Below are 20,018 nucleotides of genomic sequence, written 5' to 3' on the forward strand. Positions count from 1 at the left end.
TATTTAATTCGAAACACAGCTTGTAATATTTGGTTTTAATTCGGCTTTTATCGGGGTTTATTTTCTGTATTTTTGTATTTTGTAATTTTTTGTATTTTGTGTTTACTATTTGCTTTTAATATGCTGTGAACCGCCCTGAGTCCTATGGGAGAAGGGCGGTATACAAATTAAAATAATAAATAAATAATAAATAAATAAAGTAAGTCAAGAGAATTAAAACAACACACGTGTAATTTAAAATTGCATTTAAAAAGTGAGTGGGATTTTAAAAAATGATTTCACCTGTTTCACAAGGGAATGCATACCCCTGATCTGATAAAGACACAGTGGCCACTGCAGATAAGGTCCTGCACTCCTGGTAGATAACAAATAGAGCAGGATTCGTGGCAGAACTTATTCCTACACATCCCAGAATTAAGGAGCAGATGTAAAGGAAATTTAAAGATCATCTAATATAATCCTTCCTGCAGGGTCAATTCAGGATCTGCTATATAGGATAAGATTCTAGAATTCCTGTCAGACAGCCATATATGTACTGTTTAAATATTTCCAGCATAAGAGAGCCAACTATCTTCTGAGGCAATCTGTTCCATTGTCAGTTTCTCTAATGTTTAGCAGAAATCTATTCCTCAGCTATTTCAACGCAAAGGTTCTACCTTTTTCTCTGGATCAACAAATAAATCTGTTCATCTTCCACTAGACAGCCTCAGATATCTGAAAGGCTGTTATGTTTCTTCTTAATCTTTTCCCCTAAGGCTAAACATATCCAGCTCTTTCAATCATTCCTTCTAAGATGTGGTTTCCAGACATCTCCACATCCTGTCTGCCCTCCTCCTCTAGTTTGGTAAGGTCCTTCTTGGAAAAATAAACTGTGGAGATACTTCAGTAATCAGCAAAAGATTACCCAAAACACTGATGAAAAAACTATGAAAGACAATGAATAACAGAAGGGCTCAACACAAAATAAATAAATACTCAAAGATAATTGAAAAAAACTAGGACAACAGGGTGGGGTGCATTGTGTAGAATGTACGTGTCCCAGGATAATGTTATGGGATCCAGTATGGGTTTGTCACCTCAGGGTGTGTGGATGATGTGACTGTACTGTTCAAGGGTTGGGTCAGGAAGCTTAAGCATTGTGCCAGCTATTTAACCAGGTTATACAGTATATAGGGGCTCCAGTACAAGTCCAAAAGCTTGGAAGAATAAAACTCTGGTCCTGGTGATTGACTCAGATTGGATCCTGTATGCATTGCTGCTTTAAAGCAATATACATTATGAGTAATGGAACATCCTAGTTTTCCAACTAGTTCTCATTCTGGAGCCAAACTTTAGGATAACAAGAATACCCATAAAGTTACAGAATATCCATAGAATTACAGATGTCAGAATGTCCACTAGATCAGGGGTCCTCAACCCCTGGTCCGTGGCCCAGTACAGTACTGGTCCACAGCATGCCAGCAACCAGTCCGCACAAACAAGCAAAGCCCCATCCGCGAGATGCAGGCAGCACACAAAACCCTGCACTCTCCGGTCCGCAATAAAACCTCTCTCCACGGAACCGGTCCCTGGTGCCCAAAAGGTTGGGAACCTCTGCATTAGATATATAATTAGCTGTGTTACAAGCTGTGATATCAGCAGTAAGGAACAATTAGTGGCAACACTAGCAGGATATAGCAACAGGAACATGTGGGGATCAGTACTGTCTTGACAAAAAAAGCAACATATATCCGAGGACATCATTGTAAACTGACAAGTAATGCTGCAGTTTATAAGCAGCTACCAAGAGCAAGGTTCAAACGTGTAGTTTGGAACAGTTGTATTTGCATATACAGTATTGTGGCCTGAAGATTTTCTGGACTTGCAGCTCCTGCTGCATTAGCAGGTGGAATCCATGGCCAGGTCCAAACTCAGACAAGATTCATCAAACAGCGCCCAATGTAGTCAGTGTTAATACTCAGCATGAACAGAGAAAATATTCGGTCATGAGACACATGGGATACTCAGCCTTCCAGGAATCTAAAAATACATTCTCATTATAGCCATATGAAACATCTTCCTCTTTTTCAGCATCAGGCTGAAACTGAGACATGATTAAAATAAAATAACCCAAGGAGCTTCATTTCAAGTTAATCTAAATAAAAACGATGAAATATTTGAAACCAACACTTGAATTTTCCTCTTGTCCTTTTCCCTCCTGTTTCCTCCTGATCCTGTTTTTTTTTCTCTTGTCTTTTTAAATGAAAGGCCTAAAGCAGGGCTGCCTTTGTTTTAATCTTCTTTAAGTCAATCCAAGAGCCCTTCAAACTAAAAAGTGGAATATAAATGCATCAAATAAATGTATCTGCATGACGATGGAGAATGGCTAATAATAGTTCATTCATGTGTCCTGTAAGAGAACATGGCCAATTTTCTTGCAGCCCACCAACTGAATGCAGAACATTGCAAGGCAGAAAAATGTACTTGCTTCCTTTGCATTTGTATAAAAAAAGCTAAAGACAAAAGCTTTTTAAAATTCCCCCTCTCTCCATTTCTCTGCTTAGCTGAAATCCATGGAAATAATTTATATTATACAAATGGGTGGCCCTGGACCTATTCTAGTCAGGGCTACTTGTTACATGGATCTTTCACATCTCTCTCCCCCACCCTGTGTGTGTGTGTGTGTGTGTGTGTGTACTATGTGTGGGTGCATTAGAAAGTAAGGATATGCTTGGATCTCTTTCTGAATGAAGGTAACGTTTATTTACTTATTCTGATTGTTACTATATTGTATTTTTTTATTATTTGTCATCACCCCTTTCTCCCCCTCTGCTCTCAAAAAATCAGCAGAGAAATGTTAACATTTCAGAAGAATTCCAGATCAAGTCCTTCTTTCTAACTCAATCTGCTAGCGGGGTGAGAATTGTGCTTGCTCTGGCAGTCTGTAGTTGGGCCCAATTTTCTCAGCAGGTCTACTCAGAAATAGAAATACATTTTGTGATGGACATTGTGTCTTCCTAGTACAATTTCTAGTCAGTAGAAAAAGGTAACCTGGTTGTTACAGGCACATTTTCATTTCCACTCTGATCAATGGTACCTATGGAGATCATTAAACTCAGCAAGATGGTGGATGGAGTATTAAACACAAACCCTGCCCTTTTTGTACATGCATAAGTGTCACACAAAGATTCAAAGGTGCTGGGGCTTGTATAGCGACACTTCATGCACCATCTGTCCAATGGTGACATGCAAATCCTGCAGACATCAACAGTTTGATACTGCAATCTGCAACCTTTGTTCTTCTGATATTAGAAACAAGAAAGGGGTTAATGAATAGAAGTCTCATGGAAACAATGATTCACAACCTATGTGAAGTTTACAAACTGCTGACAGAGAACATCTCTGAAATACTTTCAACTTGGTAGTTCCTCATATGAAAATTAGTACGAAACTCTTAAGTACAGATTACACTCATACATGGGGGCAATAATAACTGGCATGAATGCACCTAGCCAATCAAAATAAGTTTTACTTAGTGGCATGTCAATGTTACTTTAAAAAGTAACATGAGCATGTTTGGTGGATGCAGTGGTTCATGCAAGAGGGAATCAACAGTAGTCTCAACCTGAGCAGTAAACAGCCAGTCAAGATGCGGGAATGGAAGAAAGGATTTCACTGATTGCTACATTGAAGTGATTCTCATTATACAGATATGCTGAAGGATCATGCCCACAGATTTCGTAATCCAGATGCACAGAACAACAGAGAACTGAAATATGAAAGTGTAACAAAATAACAATCCTAGCAGCTCAACTCAGAGATCTTCAAGTTAAGGATACAATAACAAAATTGTGATTCACAGGTTTCCTCAATATAATCACTTCAAAGATGAGAACCAAGTGATTTTTCAATAAGCAGGTAACAAAAGCCTAAAAGCAAAGTGGAGACTGATTCTGGAAAGAATACTTGAGCCATTGCCAAGATTACTGAATGTATCAAAGCCTGATGCTGAATTAGACACTGTAATACACCTGTAAAACATTGTAAACGTTTTATATTTGTAATGTACACAAATATTCTGCAAACAGACTCTGTCCAAAGAAATGTAGAGCGCATACAAGCCCTAATTCATTAGCATTTTATTTTGAAAATTGGATGCAAGCACCTAAATGAGATTCTGTATGTGTACAAAACCGAAAGTTGGAATTGTAACACACATGAAACAATCAGGAAGGAACTGTGGATTGCCCTCTTGGCTTAACCTAAAAAACCCTCACTATTTACATCTTTTTTATACAGTATTAATGGTAAAAGCACATAAGTTTATGGAGCCCTTATTGTTTCTTACATCTCACTTTTCTCAAAAACTCATTTTTGATTTTGAAACTCAGAACAGCTATCTTACATTTTCTGTTGATTATTTTGCTCATGTTGTTTTTTTTAAATTTCTTATCTTTATTCCATTCCGGTTTCTAAGATCAACAGCCCAACAAAAAAGTAAATTTCAAATAGATTTGTTTCAGCAGTTTTAAGAGTATGTAGAAAGGGACTAATTTCATCTGACCTGTATTATACACATCATGTGAGATTAAATATCAAAAGATAAAAAGAATGCAGAATAACAGAGTTGGAAGGGACCTTGTAGGTCTTCTAGTCCAACCCCCTGTTCAAGCAGCAGCCCTATACAATTGCAGACAAATGGCTGTCCAATCTATTCTTAAAAACATCCAACATTATGGATGGAGCACCCACAAGTTCTGGAGGTAAGATGTTCCAATGATTGTTCTCACTGACAGGAAATGTCACCTTAATTCTAAGTTGAATCTCCTTGTTAAGCTTCCTTCTGTTACTTCTTGTCTTGCCCTCACGTGCTCTGAAGAATAGACTCACCCCTTCCTTTCTGTGACAGCCACTCAAATAGTGGAAGACTCCTATCATGTCACCCCAATCCTTCTATTTGTTAGACCACACATTCCCACTTCCTGCAACCATTCATCATGATTTAGCCCCCAGTCCCCAATCATCTTTGTTGTTCTTCTCTGCATTCTTTCTGGAATCTCAATAACTTTTTGTATCGTGGTGACAAAAATTGGATTCAGTATTCCAAGTGTGGTCTCCCCAGTGCAGTATAAAGGAGTACTAATACTTCATGTGATATTGATTCTCTGTTAATGCAGCCTAAGTCTGTATTGGTTTTTTTAGCAGCTGTGGCACACTACTGACTCATATACTTAAGTGATTGTCCACTAGGACTTCTGTACAGTTACTGTTGTTGAGCCAGGTACTACCTATTCTATATCTGTGCATTTGGAGATTTTTTTGCCTAAGTGTAAAACCTTAATTTTTTCACCACTAAATTACATGTTGTTGGATTGGACCCAGTGTTCAAGTCTGGAAGACCTTTCTGGTTCCTGAGTTTAAAAGTGTTGGCTATTTCCCCCAGCTTGGTATTGTTCCCCTTCTATCCCTTCCTCTAAATCGTTTATGAAGATGTTGAAGAGTACTGGACCTAAAATAGAACCATGAGTACTCCACTGCTTGCTTCCCTCTATGTCAATGTAATTCCATTGAGGACTACACATTGAGTGCGGTTGGTCAGCCAGTTACAAATCCATCTGGTGGTGATGCTGTCTACTGCTTCATATTTTTCTATCTTACCAAGAAGTACAGTGTGATTTACTTTGTCAAATTTAGTCATAAGGCACCCTCTTGATTGAATGTGGCCAAGAAAAAAAATCCAGAATAAAGGTAGGCAGACTAGGAAGAATGTCTACACATTTCAATTCTTGTAGTGACAACCTTTTATTTCTCTCTATGTAAATGAATTATTATCATTCCTTCCTAGGATAAAAATTAAAGTTGCACTTCAGATCTTCACCCTGATATTAGGAGGCTTGACCCTTCCTAATGGGATCAGGAAAAAGCATCTCTCAGAGCTATATGACATTCCACTACACACACATAAACATCATAACGATGGCACATTGATAGTTAATAGTCAACTTCTACTTCAATTACAAACTGTACTAAACCTGTGCTATAAAAGCAGACTCTAGACCAGCAGGCAGACCAGATAGGGGGTCAGGTCTGTTGCTAATGCAATGAGATTTATATCAATGGCTCATTGGTGTTACCCAAGTAATCAATGAGAAATAAATGTCTTAAGATGTATAACCTACCATGGAGGAGCCCTGATTATTTCCTAGTTCATCGATCATGCTGGAAACTGCTGCACGAAGAAAGCAAGAGTATTAATCTCCTAGCAATGACCCTCCCCACACCTTTTTCTCCCCAACAGATACAGCTTTTTTCCTCAAATGGAGATATATAAATATATATGGTTTGTCCTTTGGATATGGAACCTAGAGAGATGCTGCCACCATCTGACAATAAGAATTGTGTTTTAGATGTTTAAGCTACAGTTACTCTCAGTTTGGGTTAAAAACAGGATGCATTAGAAGAAGCAGTCAACCACAGCATTTTTATATTAAACTGTCAATGAAGACTTTCTTCTATTCTGTTTAAATATCAAGGTGACACTATAGCAAATGAAAAGGGAAAAAACACAGATTGTGAATACATAGTAATGCAACACAAATGACTCCTCCTGGCTGGTGACTACATATGGGGACCAAACTTTACAGAATATAAACAGTTGGGTGTTGGAAAGGCTCAGCCTTTTTATTTGTAGTGTATTGACTGCTTCTTTGTTTTAAAAGAAAAACTTTTGTTTCTCAACCAGATTTTCACAATTGCACTAAAAGCACAAAAGCATCCCCAAGCTATCCACAGTCTGTCACCATTTAGAGAAGGACAAAACACATATTTAAGATGTTCTCCTTGTTTCCCTGAGTTACTTAAGCCCTCACTTCACAGAATAGTTTCTTGAAAGCCTAAAGGGGAGTTTTCAAAAAGCTCCAATTTTTGACAGGCAGAAGTTTTCCCAAGGGCAGCAGTGCTTACCACTTCAAGGCCTTGCTATGTAATATAGGAATCTGACAATTGTTGATATGCTTCCAGAATCAGTCAGGAAACACAAGAATGTCTATGTCCCTTTGTGCTGTGTTTTGTATAATACAGGCCCCAATCTATATACCTGCTAGATACAGTATTCCTGAAAACCAAACCAAGCCTGTTTTGGGCTATAAAATTGTCCCTAATCTAAACGTAATGCTGCCAAACACCCTGTTGTAGCTAAACATTGTAGTTAGTGAAACAACCACAGTATTCCAATGACCATATTAACTGCTGTAAATGCAACTGATTTTTATTGTCAAAAATTACTTTTGTTGCAACACATTATTACTCTGATTCTGTATAGATTTGCAGGAATTTGTATAGAAGCAAGCGGTAGTTTTTTTTAGCAAAACCTATTATGGAACAAGGCCTGTGACAGCTATAGTAAAAGGCCAACTACAAAGAGGATGTATTGACTTGGAACTCTAAACTACAAGAACTTTGCTCTCATTGCCCACTAAATTCTGCATACTGATGCTTTTGAGAAAACAAAAGGTAAAAGTAATGTGGAATTCAAATGTCACGATTTTCTGGATCAGTCAACAAGTTAAGATCATTGCTGCATCCAATTATTAAAGTAGATGGGGCAGAAATTTGTCCAAAGTCGACAGACAGCTGTCCTGGGCAATGAATACGACCTTTGGCAGAGTTTCTAATTTAGATTGCCAAAATTCAAGAATTCGGCATCTGTTGCCTATACTTAATATAATATCATAAAGATGAGGTAGGAATGTTAGGATTAAATATGTTATACAAGATAGAAGGGTATCTGAGTTAATATGCTGGTCCAGTGAAGATTAAAAGGAAACATAGAGATCCATGTTAAACCTTAAATTACTTTAAACTAGAGAAGAAATAACCTCTAAGGGAGACAGGGACGTGGAAGACGGCAGCGGCAAAAGCTGGCCCTTATTTGGAAGTTACTATACTGAGGAAGGTTAGCCTAGGAAAAAAAAAATCATAAAACTGAGTCAGAGTGTGTTGATGTCAAAGTACAGTAAATGATTGATTAAAAATAAAGAAGAACCCCTTTTTGGTCTGTTGTTGGTTAAGGGAGAAATAAAATAGAAGAAAGCATTGCTCTGCCCCTCAGAAGGGAGTTTTGTCTCTCAGACTGCAGAATACGGAACAAGTGTCCTACACAAACAAACGCAAGATACAAAAAAGGCTGGAATGGAGGCTTAGAATTCTTTGGGACTTGAGTCAACCCTGACCTTCCCTTTGTGGACTTTCTGAGGTTAGGAGTTCTTCCAGATGCTAGAAAGAGCTGGCTCTTACAATCTCCCTCTCCAAGGTCACAGCCCTAAGCTCCAACTCCAGAGAGGGGGAAACAGACACATAACTATGTTCCTTGGTATATTCTACATATATTCTTCAAAAATGAAAAACAAAATGAGCTTACTACATATACCTGCAAGCACAATGGGCTGACTGTATGATGACTAATGTAACTCAATACCACAGGCTATAAATCATAGTGATGGGTGTCTGCGAATTTTCCTTTGCCTTTTCATGTGAAAAGTCAACCTAGCGTATTTGTAGTGTTATCAAAGGGTTGACCCAAGACATTTCATTCTCTAAAGGTGAAAAGCAAATAGCAAACTCCCCATAAACTAAGGTACAAAGTATCTAAGATTTGGCACTTGAAGCAGAATTCCCATAATGGTCAATCTCTAACACTAATTAAATAATGACAAAGTAGCCATTTTCCTTAACCCCTACAGTCAGCTGATTGGGGTGATCGCCTCAGTTTTCCTACGATAGGCTCCTTAATCTGGTAGCGTGGAGTTTCTCAGAGATGACCTTAAAGAAATTGCACAGCAACAGCTACAAAAGCAGGTTTTCAGCCCCGGAAATGAATATATTAGAAAGACACTCAAACTGGCTTTGCCTTAACTCCCTGCCTAGGATATAAGAGGGAGAGAAAGAAAAACACAGACAGCTTTCAAGAGCCCATTATTAGAGCTTATCTCAATAAAGTATATTTTCTAACCATTCTAGAAGAATCTGTTTCCTGACCTGGTCTACCTGGAAGGTATTTTCCTGAGGGATTAAAAACACATCTGTGCAGCTAATTAAAAACACTGCAGCTCCAAAGTATTTGGAGGCCTTAGGATGTCCCTATTTTGCTGTACATATATAAGATATTATAAACCAAGATTTACAATTCAGAATATTTTTTTACAAATCCTAAGATATTTACTTCTTGAAAAGTTTTTTTTTTAAAAATAGTATTAAGTTTAATAAATTCATGTAGCATTAAATCTAGTAAAATGAGGTTTTACTGATTTTATCACATATTTTTCTGATAACCCCTGCTATGATTTTTATGACAATGAAAGGGATAGATTAAAACAAAATATTCATTTGTTTGTTTTTATATACAATCCCAAGTCAATAGTCAAAGAAAACATCATGTTTTTAAATAATTTGCACAATGTCCGTTCAATCCAACTGGAATTTTTCTCTTAATTTTCAGCAATAACTTAAAAATGGCTATGCTATTACAATTATCATAGAAGAGCCATGGTGGCACAATGGTTCGAATGTAGTATTGCAGGCTAATTCTGCTCACTGCCAGGAGTTTGATCTTGACAGCTCAAGGTTGACTTCCAACCTTCTGAAGTCAGTAAAATGAGGACCCAGATTGTTGGGGACAATATGCTGATGTTGTAACTTCCCAGAGTGCTATAAAACACTATCGAACAGTATATAAGTCTAAGTGCTATTGCTATTATGAAAAAACAGTAACTTTCCTTAGTGACAGAAGCTCTATATTAAAATACATCATTTTATGCAAAAAATATAAAAGAATGAATAGATTTTTATTTTATTACTAGCTGTACCCAGCCACGCGTTGCTGTGGCTCAGTCTGGTTAAATGGAAAAGAAAGAAAAGAGAAAGCGCACGTTTGTAATATATCACGTTTTTACCTGTCACAGGTGTGACATCTATATAATAGTAGGTATATAAAAACATGTGCGTATTCGAATGCAATGTTGTGTCGAAATTTCAAAGCAATCGGTGAAGAACTTTCGGAGATTTAAGATTTTGAACAAACGAACATTTACATTTTTATTTATATAGATATTCAGGCAGTATAGACAGCATGCAATAAAATAGCTTTTAGTTGTTTTATTTTTACCATCTTCAGAAAATCTTTCATTTCATACAAACCCCCATAAAAATGAGATGATAGAAAACTGTACAATCGCTATTATATCTGCCACATATGCTGCTCAGTGACTTCAAGATGAACATCTCATATGAAACCCATGCCAAGACCATTTTTTCATATACTACTTGACTGTATGGTATTTTAAATCTTAAGTGAAAATCTCAAATTCATGGATCACTCAAACATGAAAACCAGGCATTACTTGCTAGTAACCAAATGACAGTCAGCTAACTATTTTTACCACCCAAATATCACATACAGAACAGTTCATATTTAATTAAGATGCCCGACAAAGACATGTGGTAGGAAAAAACACAGGGGACATGTATGTAGAGAGATGGAAAGTTATTCCAGTCTTTTATTCAGTATGCCTAAAACAGTATGCCTAAAACAACCAGAATGTAAAACAACAGAACTATTAATTTTCACTTGGTACTAAGGCACAATTAACTGCCGTCTGACCTAAGATGAAAGATCTCTGCATAAACTATTTCCCCTTAGCACATTCCAGATTTTTTCATTTACTTTTGCCCATAAGCTTATGAAAGAAGAATGACATTTACTGAAGCAGCTGATTCAAGAAGGAAATAAAGATACCAACGAAATTTGTAAACTCAATTAGACACCTGGAATTCCTTTTCCAACCAAACAGGTTTGCCTTTCAGCAGACACACTTGTTCACATCAATCAGCATAATGAACATCCATGTCTTTCCATTCATTAGGGATATGTTTCATGCATTATTCATTTTGAAAGCATTTCTGGGGGTAAAAGGAATTATAATAAAACATGTAAGCAGAAGAAATTGTCTAATTCTCAGACAACCAATGTCCATCTACTCTGATATCCTCCAGATGTATTGAGACTATAACTCCCAGAATTCCCAGGCAGTAAGAGTGCAGCATATTGATGAGAAATTCTAGGCACCAGAGTAACAGACACTAGAAGGCATCGGGCAAGGAAAGGCTCTTCTATGAATTGTGTGGGTTCACATAAAACTAAACCGTAAAATGATTTTTCTGGGTTTGGAGAATTTAAGGCTCAGAGGAATTCATTATATGAATGCAGACTTTTAGAAACCATGGCTTGGTTATGTCTGCCTTGGTTTAGAAATTGCTTGCTTCATTTTGCATATTGTGCATGCCCAGCAATTTATCCAATAACCATAGTTAAGCAAAATATGGCTTATTATGAAATGTTCACTATGCTCAATATGACTACATCTATGATATACATATATTCTACATAGTTTTCTTTGTGGGATGGAGAAAAATCACTTCAGAAGGAAATGACACCCAGACAGAATTTCATCCATTTCATTCCAGTTTAATATAAATACTGTAAACCTGATTATATGGATCCTTTTCATGAACCCATTATGTCAAAAATGACTGCAATCCTATACATATTTAGTTGTATGTAAGTTCTACTGAATACAATAGGACTTTTTCTAAATAATCTTTTTTTTTAAATTTTTCATCTGAATGCAGACATCCTCATAAACCAAAAGGTACTGGATACAAATTCTGTGAGCTGAAGGTGGCTGACAGACTAATCAGAGACAAGCCACTCACTATCTGGGAAGCAAACATCTAAGCATTGCAAAGATCTAAGATAAGAATAAACACAGTATGAAGATCTCATATGAGATGAACCCATTCCCATCAAAGTGCAAAAAAGTTACTGGAAAACAGGGAATGGGAGAAGGAAAATGCCAAATCTACCCAGGGAAAATCTGGAGTGGAATGGCGTCTTATGGAGGAGAACACTACAGTTATACTCCACGCTGTAATGTTTTATTATTGATAATGTAAGATTAAAAAATCACAACTGTTGTAGAAAATATTTTGAAGACTGGACAATTTTCTTCCATTTGTGATACCAAATATTATTCCATTCAAATACACTAATTGCACATATGTAGGATTATTTCCAAACTAATTGGTTAACTTTTGATAATTAATACATTTTAAACTGTTGATTACATTACTAATTTCCTGAATAAAACCATTAAGTAGAAGCAATCTAGAACTAAGGAGAAACTTCCTGACAGTGAGAACAATTAACCAGTGGAACAACCTGCCTCCAGAAGCAGTGAATGCGGTGAAAGTCATTTCTATATATTTTGTTAACAATCAAGACCATGTTAGAAATCCATGTCCTCCAGATGTTTTGCGACTATATTTCCCAGAATTCCCTGGTGGCAAGAGTACAGCACATTAATGAGGAATTCTAGGCAATGGAGTATCAGACACTGGAAGGCAAGAAAAGAATGTCCTATACACCATGGTTTGTACAATACTAAACCATAACATAGCTTCTTTGGGTTAGAGAATTTAAGGCTCAGACGAATACAGTAAAATAAAAATAAAATATATGAAATTAAGAATGGTTCGTCAAAATTTCAAAAACATGTTTCAAAGTTCTTTTAGTATTTGATGATGGATGTCACTGTTTTAATCTCCACAGTAGGCTAATTTGCTTCACAGGAATTCACAGGAAAGGTTGCTTAAAGAGTCAAAAATTTTGGTTCCTATAGGAATAAGAGCAGAATAATAACCAAAGGCAATACTGATTTACAATTTGATTAAAACTAACCTGCTGCTATATTTTGATTCCAAGAAAACAAAATAAAAGGCATGGTATACCAAGAATCCAGATAAAACCATAGGGCATTTAATTGGCATGACAGATAATCATTTATGAAGCAGAGAGATGAGAAACATGTAGAATGTGTTAGACAATTAGTTCTCCTCAAATTATATCCACAAAACTGGATTATGAGTCTTCATAAGAGAATTTTCTATTCCCCAGCCAGAAGATTCACCCTCTCAGAAATGTGTATTCTATCATGGTTCAGGCTAAGACTTCTGGCACCACCAATCTACATTGATTAATAATTTCTATAGCAAATATCACTCTACAGATCCTTACATTTAAACTCTGCCTTTCACAAGTATATTAGGCCTAAAATATAACAAAGAGCAGTTGAAAAATTATATCATTATATAGATCTTCCTGAATTCAAATTAAATATTCTAACTTTTGCATGAAGTTTTTATCCGATTGGGATGTTGTTTTTTCAGACCGAACTGGATGCAAGCATTTTCAAAACAGTGTTCTTATTTTTTCACAGGATTCTAGAGCTAGGTCTCCTTGTTCACACTGCTTAAACCAAGTTAAATTAGATAACTAGTTAAGATGAGAGAGAATATTTTGTTGATTATCAACCTTTCATAATCTGTTTCTTTTGAAAACTCTCAGTGATCAACTGATGTCTTAATTATTAAATATAACAGGACTGTGATTGTTAAATTATAACCATTGGTAATACATGGACAATACATGATACACAGACATAATGAACTAAATAAATCACCTATGCTCTATTTCACTTTTTAAAAACGCTGTTAGGAAGATAATATGAAAAGCATGTTTTCCATAAAGAAAACAGAAATCATAGAAGCATGGAAACAAAAATCCATCAAACTGGAAATTTGTAACACCTTGTTTTTGTAAAAAAAAAAAAAAAAAAAAAAAAAAAAAAAAAAAAAAAAAAAGGCAAAACAAGAAGCAAGAAATAAAACCACTTAAAAACCTATACCTGATCTTGCTTGACAAGTACAATATAAACATTAATTTTGATACAAAGCCACAGCAACTGCTCTGGGATCTCTGCCAAAGCTGAATTCCTCCATCTGACATTATAAAATAAATGTGTTCTATTTACAATTCTAGTGATTTTTGTCCAGTGTGATGAACACCGGGCAATAACATGTGTACTTGGTTAGAAAAAGAAAGACAAACTGCATATTTCTCCAGGATCATCTACTGTAAACTACAGCAATGCTGCTTTCCAAATATGAAACTCTTTTGTGACTTTATAATAAACAACAGTAGTTTCAAAGGTGTTAAGTCTTCGGCAGTGCTATAGTAAATCTTATTCACATTGCCACTAAATTTTAAGCCCAGAAGAGAAACACATTCACACTTCTGAAGCTTACAGATCTATGAGATTTAACAGTAACAGTGATTTTTTTTTTAAGATATGCATAGGCACCAATGAGGAGAAACAGTCATTATGAGTTGGATCCAAAACAAGGTTTCCACAAATTAATATACTGACGCCGAGATGAGAATTATGACAATCTTACATTCATTTGATTCAGTGAGCTCATACTCATGTAATCACCTTTTGAAACTTTCTGACAAGCAAAGTCAATGGGGAAGCCAGATTCACTTAACAACTGTGGCAAGAAAGGTTGTAAAATGGGGCAAAACTCACTTAAAAACTATCTCACTTAGCAACAGAAATGTGGGCTCCATTGTTGTCATAAATCGAGGATTACCTGTACTTTTCCTGACCTGGCAACAGCAGTGGAATTATATCAATGCAAGATAAAATATTAACTATTATGTGAATTATTAGAATTTGGCAGTTCTTTTAGATGAGAAGCAAAAAAGGTGCTGCATTTGCACCATTGTGCACTCCCAAGCATCTTTTTAAAAACACTGTGTAGCTTTCTAAGATACAATTAGATTTCTTTAGAAGCAGGCCTTAATCTTCTCCTAGGATTTGTTAACATGCCAACATTATTTCAGTTAATGCCAAGGGAAAACTAATCAAAAGCATTTGACCCACCAAATTTGACTTTTGACTGTGATAGGATATAAATGCAATAAAGAAATAAATATACCTGCCCAGTATTTTTTAAGCTAGTATATAGCAGTATGTAAAAATGAACTATAAATTTAAGATTAACCGATAGGACACAATCATTTTGTTTTTATTAGTTACTTTAATAGGAAATGTTGACTTCTGTGCCTGTAATATGTTATCTTAGTCTGTTTAAGACTAAGAACAATGTGAGGCTTATGCTTCCAACTATACTTTTAGTAACAGATATACCTGCTTAGGCTTGATTTTTTTGAAATGGGAAGCATTACCATAATTACTACTTGCTAGTACTGATTTTACATAAGCACTCCAGGATGGTTTATAACTATGCAATGTCAGGCGTACCTAGTCAGAACTAAATCTTACCAAGTACAAAGACACTTGTTCCCAAGATCATAGCCCATTTAAAATAATATTAAATTTGCAAAAATTTTCTAATTAAATACTTCTAGTGCAAATGTAATAAATTTCTAACAAATATAAAACAACCTTTGGTTGCAATGTACATTTGATTCTTCTTAAAATTTCAACCCCTGGGAATAGCGTTAAGCAAAACTTAGATATGTCTTTCAAATGTTCATTAAAAAATTATTGGATTAAAGTAATACCCCTTACATTTTATAGTGAAGATTCTATTTAATATTTTTCCATCCTGCCTGAGATTTCTAGTGGTCATCCCAACACAACAAGAAGGCACCAGATGATAGAAACTGCACCACTGTGACCAGAGGATATGGCTATGCCATTTCTTCAGCATGCTAAGGAAATCAGGAACACCCTGTGGTAATGTGCATTATTTACATCATGGATGGCATTCGCTTCCATTTTTAGGGCTAGCCAGCATGACAGGCTCTGCACTGTCCTTAAGCTATAATTAGATCAATTGGATAGATGAAGTTTGAATTTACTATCATAGAGCATTAATGTTTAGCTCCTACAAGGTAAAGATCAGCTATATACTATGACAGCTATATTTAATTTTGAAAGTGATTAGAAGAACATGAAGTTGAGGGTCTTATCTGTATTAGGTATTATATTATGGCAAGTGGATAAGCTTTTTACATTTTTAATTATTTGCATTTTGTCAGCTTACAAGTTTAATATATTATTATTACTGGTTTGTCGTACAGCCAGCCAGATGTTTAGAATGGATTTGGAATTATATTTATCCATGTTTCACCAATGTAAACACTGTGATCTGAGGAGGATATGTGTGTGCATGACACAGCACCTTTTAGAATAATGGAGATTTACTGTAACATCTCACCAACAACATGTGCTATGACAGATGGATGAATTGTTGTAAATAACCAAATCAATTAAACTGAAAACCGAATGACAAGAACTTGGCTTTCCAGACATTCAATCAACCATTTTTTTCAAGGCAAGTAGTTTTCTCAAAGTTCTCTGTAGGAATCAAGTATATGCAGGTTGACTTTGGGGTTGGTTGGTTGGTTGGTTGATTAGGAAACCTTGACACTGTAAATTATAGGTTGGGTAACCAAGACATATTGTCCACAATAGTTCTAAGCACCTTTCATACTGAATTCAATGGGATCTACTTCATAATAAGTGTGCTTACACCTGTCACTTTGGAACGTTAATTGTCAAGAAAAAATGAAAAAAGAAAAATGTCTAGATGAAATTCTGATCAAGAGTTCCACCTGTGACCCAAAACAATGAAGCTTTAAAAACAGTTTAATGTTATATTATGTAGACTAAATCACTAACAAAAGAAGAGCTTTAGAAATTCTAGTTCATTCAGTCACTAGCAGAAAGAGACAGGCTTTTGATTATGATTTTGGTTTTGTTCAAACATTTAAGTGACACAATTCACTCTTCTATTTCAATGACAAAAAAATCAAATTGCTTTGAAAAAAATTTAGGAATAAAGTTTGATACAAAGGGAAAATATTAGTATGGCTATTATGGCAGGCCTTTCTGTTACACCAGTGTAATCATTGTAATAAATTTAATAAATTATTAACCTTTCAAAGCACCTCTGAACGTTCTGTATCAGTAATCCTAAACACATTTACTAAGCGGTACTTATTCTGAGTAAACACTTGTTTCAGGTTAATAAAAATTTGAAGTGGCATATGAATTACACCAATGCTAACTTCAAACATCAGAAGGAATTAACTCTTGTACACAAACATTCTGCAGCATCTATTAATTTATTAAATTTATTAATATGGATTTTACAGATTCAGTTGTGCAGTGGACTCTGTTGGAATAAAAATGCATTAATTAGAAAGGTAATAAAGTTAATCCCTCAAGACAAGCTAAAGTAGTTTGATAAGCACTTGATTATTTGAGCACAACAATCAAAGTCAAGTTTAGTTGAATCAGACTTTTGCAAACTTTTAACAAAATAAGGTTGCTATCTACAGCAGCACCAGCAAAGTTTTAAAGATTTATTACAAGGCTGGTATTACAACTGTTGTTCAAGAACTACTTTTAGAAACCAGAAACAAAAAAAAAATACTCTGCATATAGGCAGATTTGTCATTCACACTAATATCTTACTAAATTTAACTTTACAAATTGTACATTCATTAGCGTATGCAATACTTAAATATACTAAGTTGTTAAACTGACTTAGACATCACAATGGATCTTATTTACATGATAAAGTTTAGGTTCAAGGTTTTTAAAAAATGAGAGAGAAAAAGATTGAAATTGCTCTCTATGTGGCACTTCAAGCTCACCAATTAATTCCAGGAGCAATAGTGAAATGAATGAAATAAACCCCTTAAGTCAAACATTCAACGTCTTATTTTTGAAGCTCTTACCTTGGACCTTTCCTTGACATAGTATTTACCCAATCTACTGCCACAAAACATCACCAGTCTATCTATCAGTGACAGGAGAAAGTTGATGGCCTCGCATCCTTTCTCAGTGCCTGCGATCCACTTTATCTTGTCTCCTCGCAAGTGTCTCTTGGAGATGCCATGGCGCTGGCCGGCCAGTTGACCATCCTGCAGCTCCCCACTATAATGCATCTGTTTTACACATTCCAAGACGCAATCCCCTATGATCTCGCCCAAGAAATTGTCCAAGTAGCAAAAGCCAATATCGCGCAAACAAGGTACAATGTAGTCCAGGGCAATTTTCTCTAAGTCTAATCTCATAATATCGCCCAATGGCATTTCACCCTCACCCTTAAATAATGTCAAAAAAGAGCAATCAAGCATTGGATTTGTCCCAGAGCGTGGGCTGCTTGAGTATCGGTTATTCTAACAAAACGAATCGGCCGCTCGCTTCAGCAGGTCTAACTTCTCAGATTGCGACGGAGAACCGCAACCAGGCAGAGTTGCTCTGTGTCAGGGAAGCAATGAAGCAGAGCGCTCAAAAGTTTTGCTCAAGTAGTAAGTAACACTCGGTCTTCCGTGCAGCCGGCGGTCACCATCTCAAGTTCCTCGCCACTCCTGGCGACCCAAAGCTTCAGAATACAACGAAGAGCAACTGCACCACTCCCCCCCCCGCACCCCCGGGGCTGCCTTCCACCTACGGTAAGAGTAACACCTTGGCTGAAGATCTTTGCTATCTGTTCTGAGGCCAGGAGATCAGTGTGAGAAGTGAACACCCCCTTTGGCTGAGACGATCACTCCCCCCTTTTGGGGAGCCACGTCCGGCAAACTCCTTTCCCATTTATTTACCAAGGCAGCAGATGGGCCCCTCTCTGATTAATACGTCTGCTACGTGCAGGATGTGTTCCCAACTTCTACAGCCAGCGGCACGTGGGTGGAGCCCCGGCCCAGAAACAATCTCTCCGCGCGCCCACACATCAACCAAAGGGAAGCGTGGACGCAGCCAATCAACGAAGAGACGAGGCGTGGCTTCGAACGGCGTTTTCCAGCCCCTTCCCCCGCCCCCCAATTCACGGCTGGAATTGCCGCGTGGGGGGGAAGGGGAGTCGAAGAGCCGCGTGGCTGCAGGAGGCGTGACTTGAGGCTTGCCGGGCCTGAAGACCACACTTCGAGGGGGCGTGGTCTCCGCCATTGAGGAATTCTACCCCAGCATGTACGCTTCTAATACGGCCACATACTACAGGCCAATGTAAACAAACGGGAGGGAAAAGGGTGTAAGCGCGCAAGTGACAGTGGAGTTTCTTTTGGCAACTGAATATACCCCGAGAGGGGTTGAGTTTACAAGTGCTCAGCATTTTTCCCCCGGAAGGCGGCTTCCCCTTTTTTTGCACACCTGCCTTTCTGCAGACAAAGCCTTTTAGACGCACAACAATTGTTTTATAAGCAACGTTAGTCGTATTTTAACGTTGGAGTGCCCTCACTGCGGATGCTGCATTCAAAAAGCTCCTACGATTTTAATCGAAAGGATTCTGCATCTCATATATGCCATCTTTAAAAAAAAAAAAAAGCAAAACACACCCGATTCTTGCTGCGTAACAATATAAAAATCAACATGATGAAACTTTTGATTAAAAATCTTCCGGATGTGCTTCTGATGAAGTGTATTTGTATGTTTCCGAAAAAGTGAGAGGAAAGAAAGAGAGAAAGGAAGACAGAATTGCCCTTAATGTTGCGATAATACCCCTTCTTGTCCGGTTCGGAAATCAATCACGTGTAACTAGTATTATGTTGTGTGAATTCGACCCTTAAAGTTGTAATTTTTACTAAGCGATCGAATTAGGGTATTTAGAAGAAAAATAACTCCAAGACAAACAAGCATACAAGAGTGACCAGAAGGGCACAGCTAAGAGTTCAGACTCCGAGTGACAGCGAGATTAGAAACTTTGGGAAAGTTGCTGGTAGTAAGTGAAGAACAAAGTCCTCGATACTGAAACTACTAACCTTGTGTCTTCCTCTAATTTTGTAATGCCCCAGCTTCCCATCTGCGTACATGATGAGCTTATCCATTTTTTTCAGGAGGTAGCCTATGTTCTCACATCCTGGTTCACTGCCCTCTACCCATAAGATCTTGTCCCCGCGGATGGCTTTGTTGCTGCCCAGTTTCTGACTCGCCAGGGCTCCGTCCTGGAATTTGTCACTCAGGTGCAAAGCCAGGACTTCTTGGAAGATTTTCTCCGCTATCCGGGATCCCAGGAAGTGGTCTACAACGCACAAGCCATAGGCGTTCATGCAAGGCACTATATAGTGTAAGACTAGCCTCTGAGCATCTCGGCGATGCTCTCGGACGGGCGCC

General features: G+C 37.1%; 1 protein-coding gene across 1 annotated transcript in view; it reads right to left on the reverse strand.

Annotated features, from left to right (window-relative positions):
- Positions 1–18,203, reverse strand: part of EGLN3 (egl-9 family hypoxia inducible factor 3) — a 34,561-nt gene extending 16,358 nt beyond the window's left edge. Inside the window, exon 1 of the mRNA XM_015822082.1 lies at positions 17,648–18,203. Within this exon, the coding sequence (XP_015677568.1) occupies positions 17,648–18,049 (402 nt within the window). The 5' untranslated portion in view covers positions 18,050–18,203. The remainder of the gene's footprint in view (positions 1–17,647) is intronic.
- Between the last annotated feature and the right edge of the window lie 1,815 nt (positions 18,204–20,018).

Source organism: Protobothrops mucrosquamatus, unplaced genomic scaffold (assembly GCF_001527695.2).
Source record: "Protobothrops mucrosquamatus isolate PMUCROS unplaced genomic scaffold, P.Mucros_1.0 scaffold1459, whole genome shotgun sequence".
NCBI lineage: Eukaryota > Metazoa > Chordata > Lepidosauria > Squamata > Viperidae > Protobothrops > Protobothrops mucrosquamatus.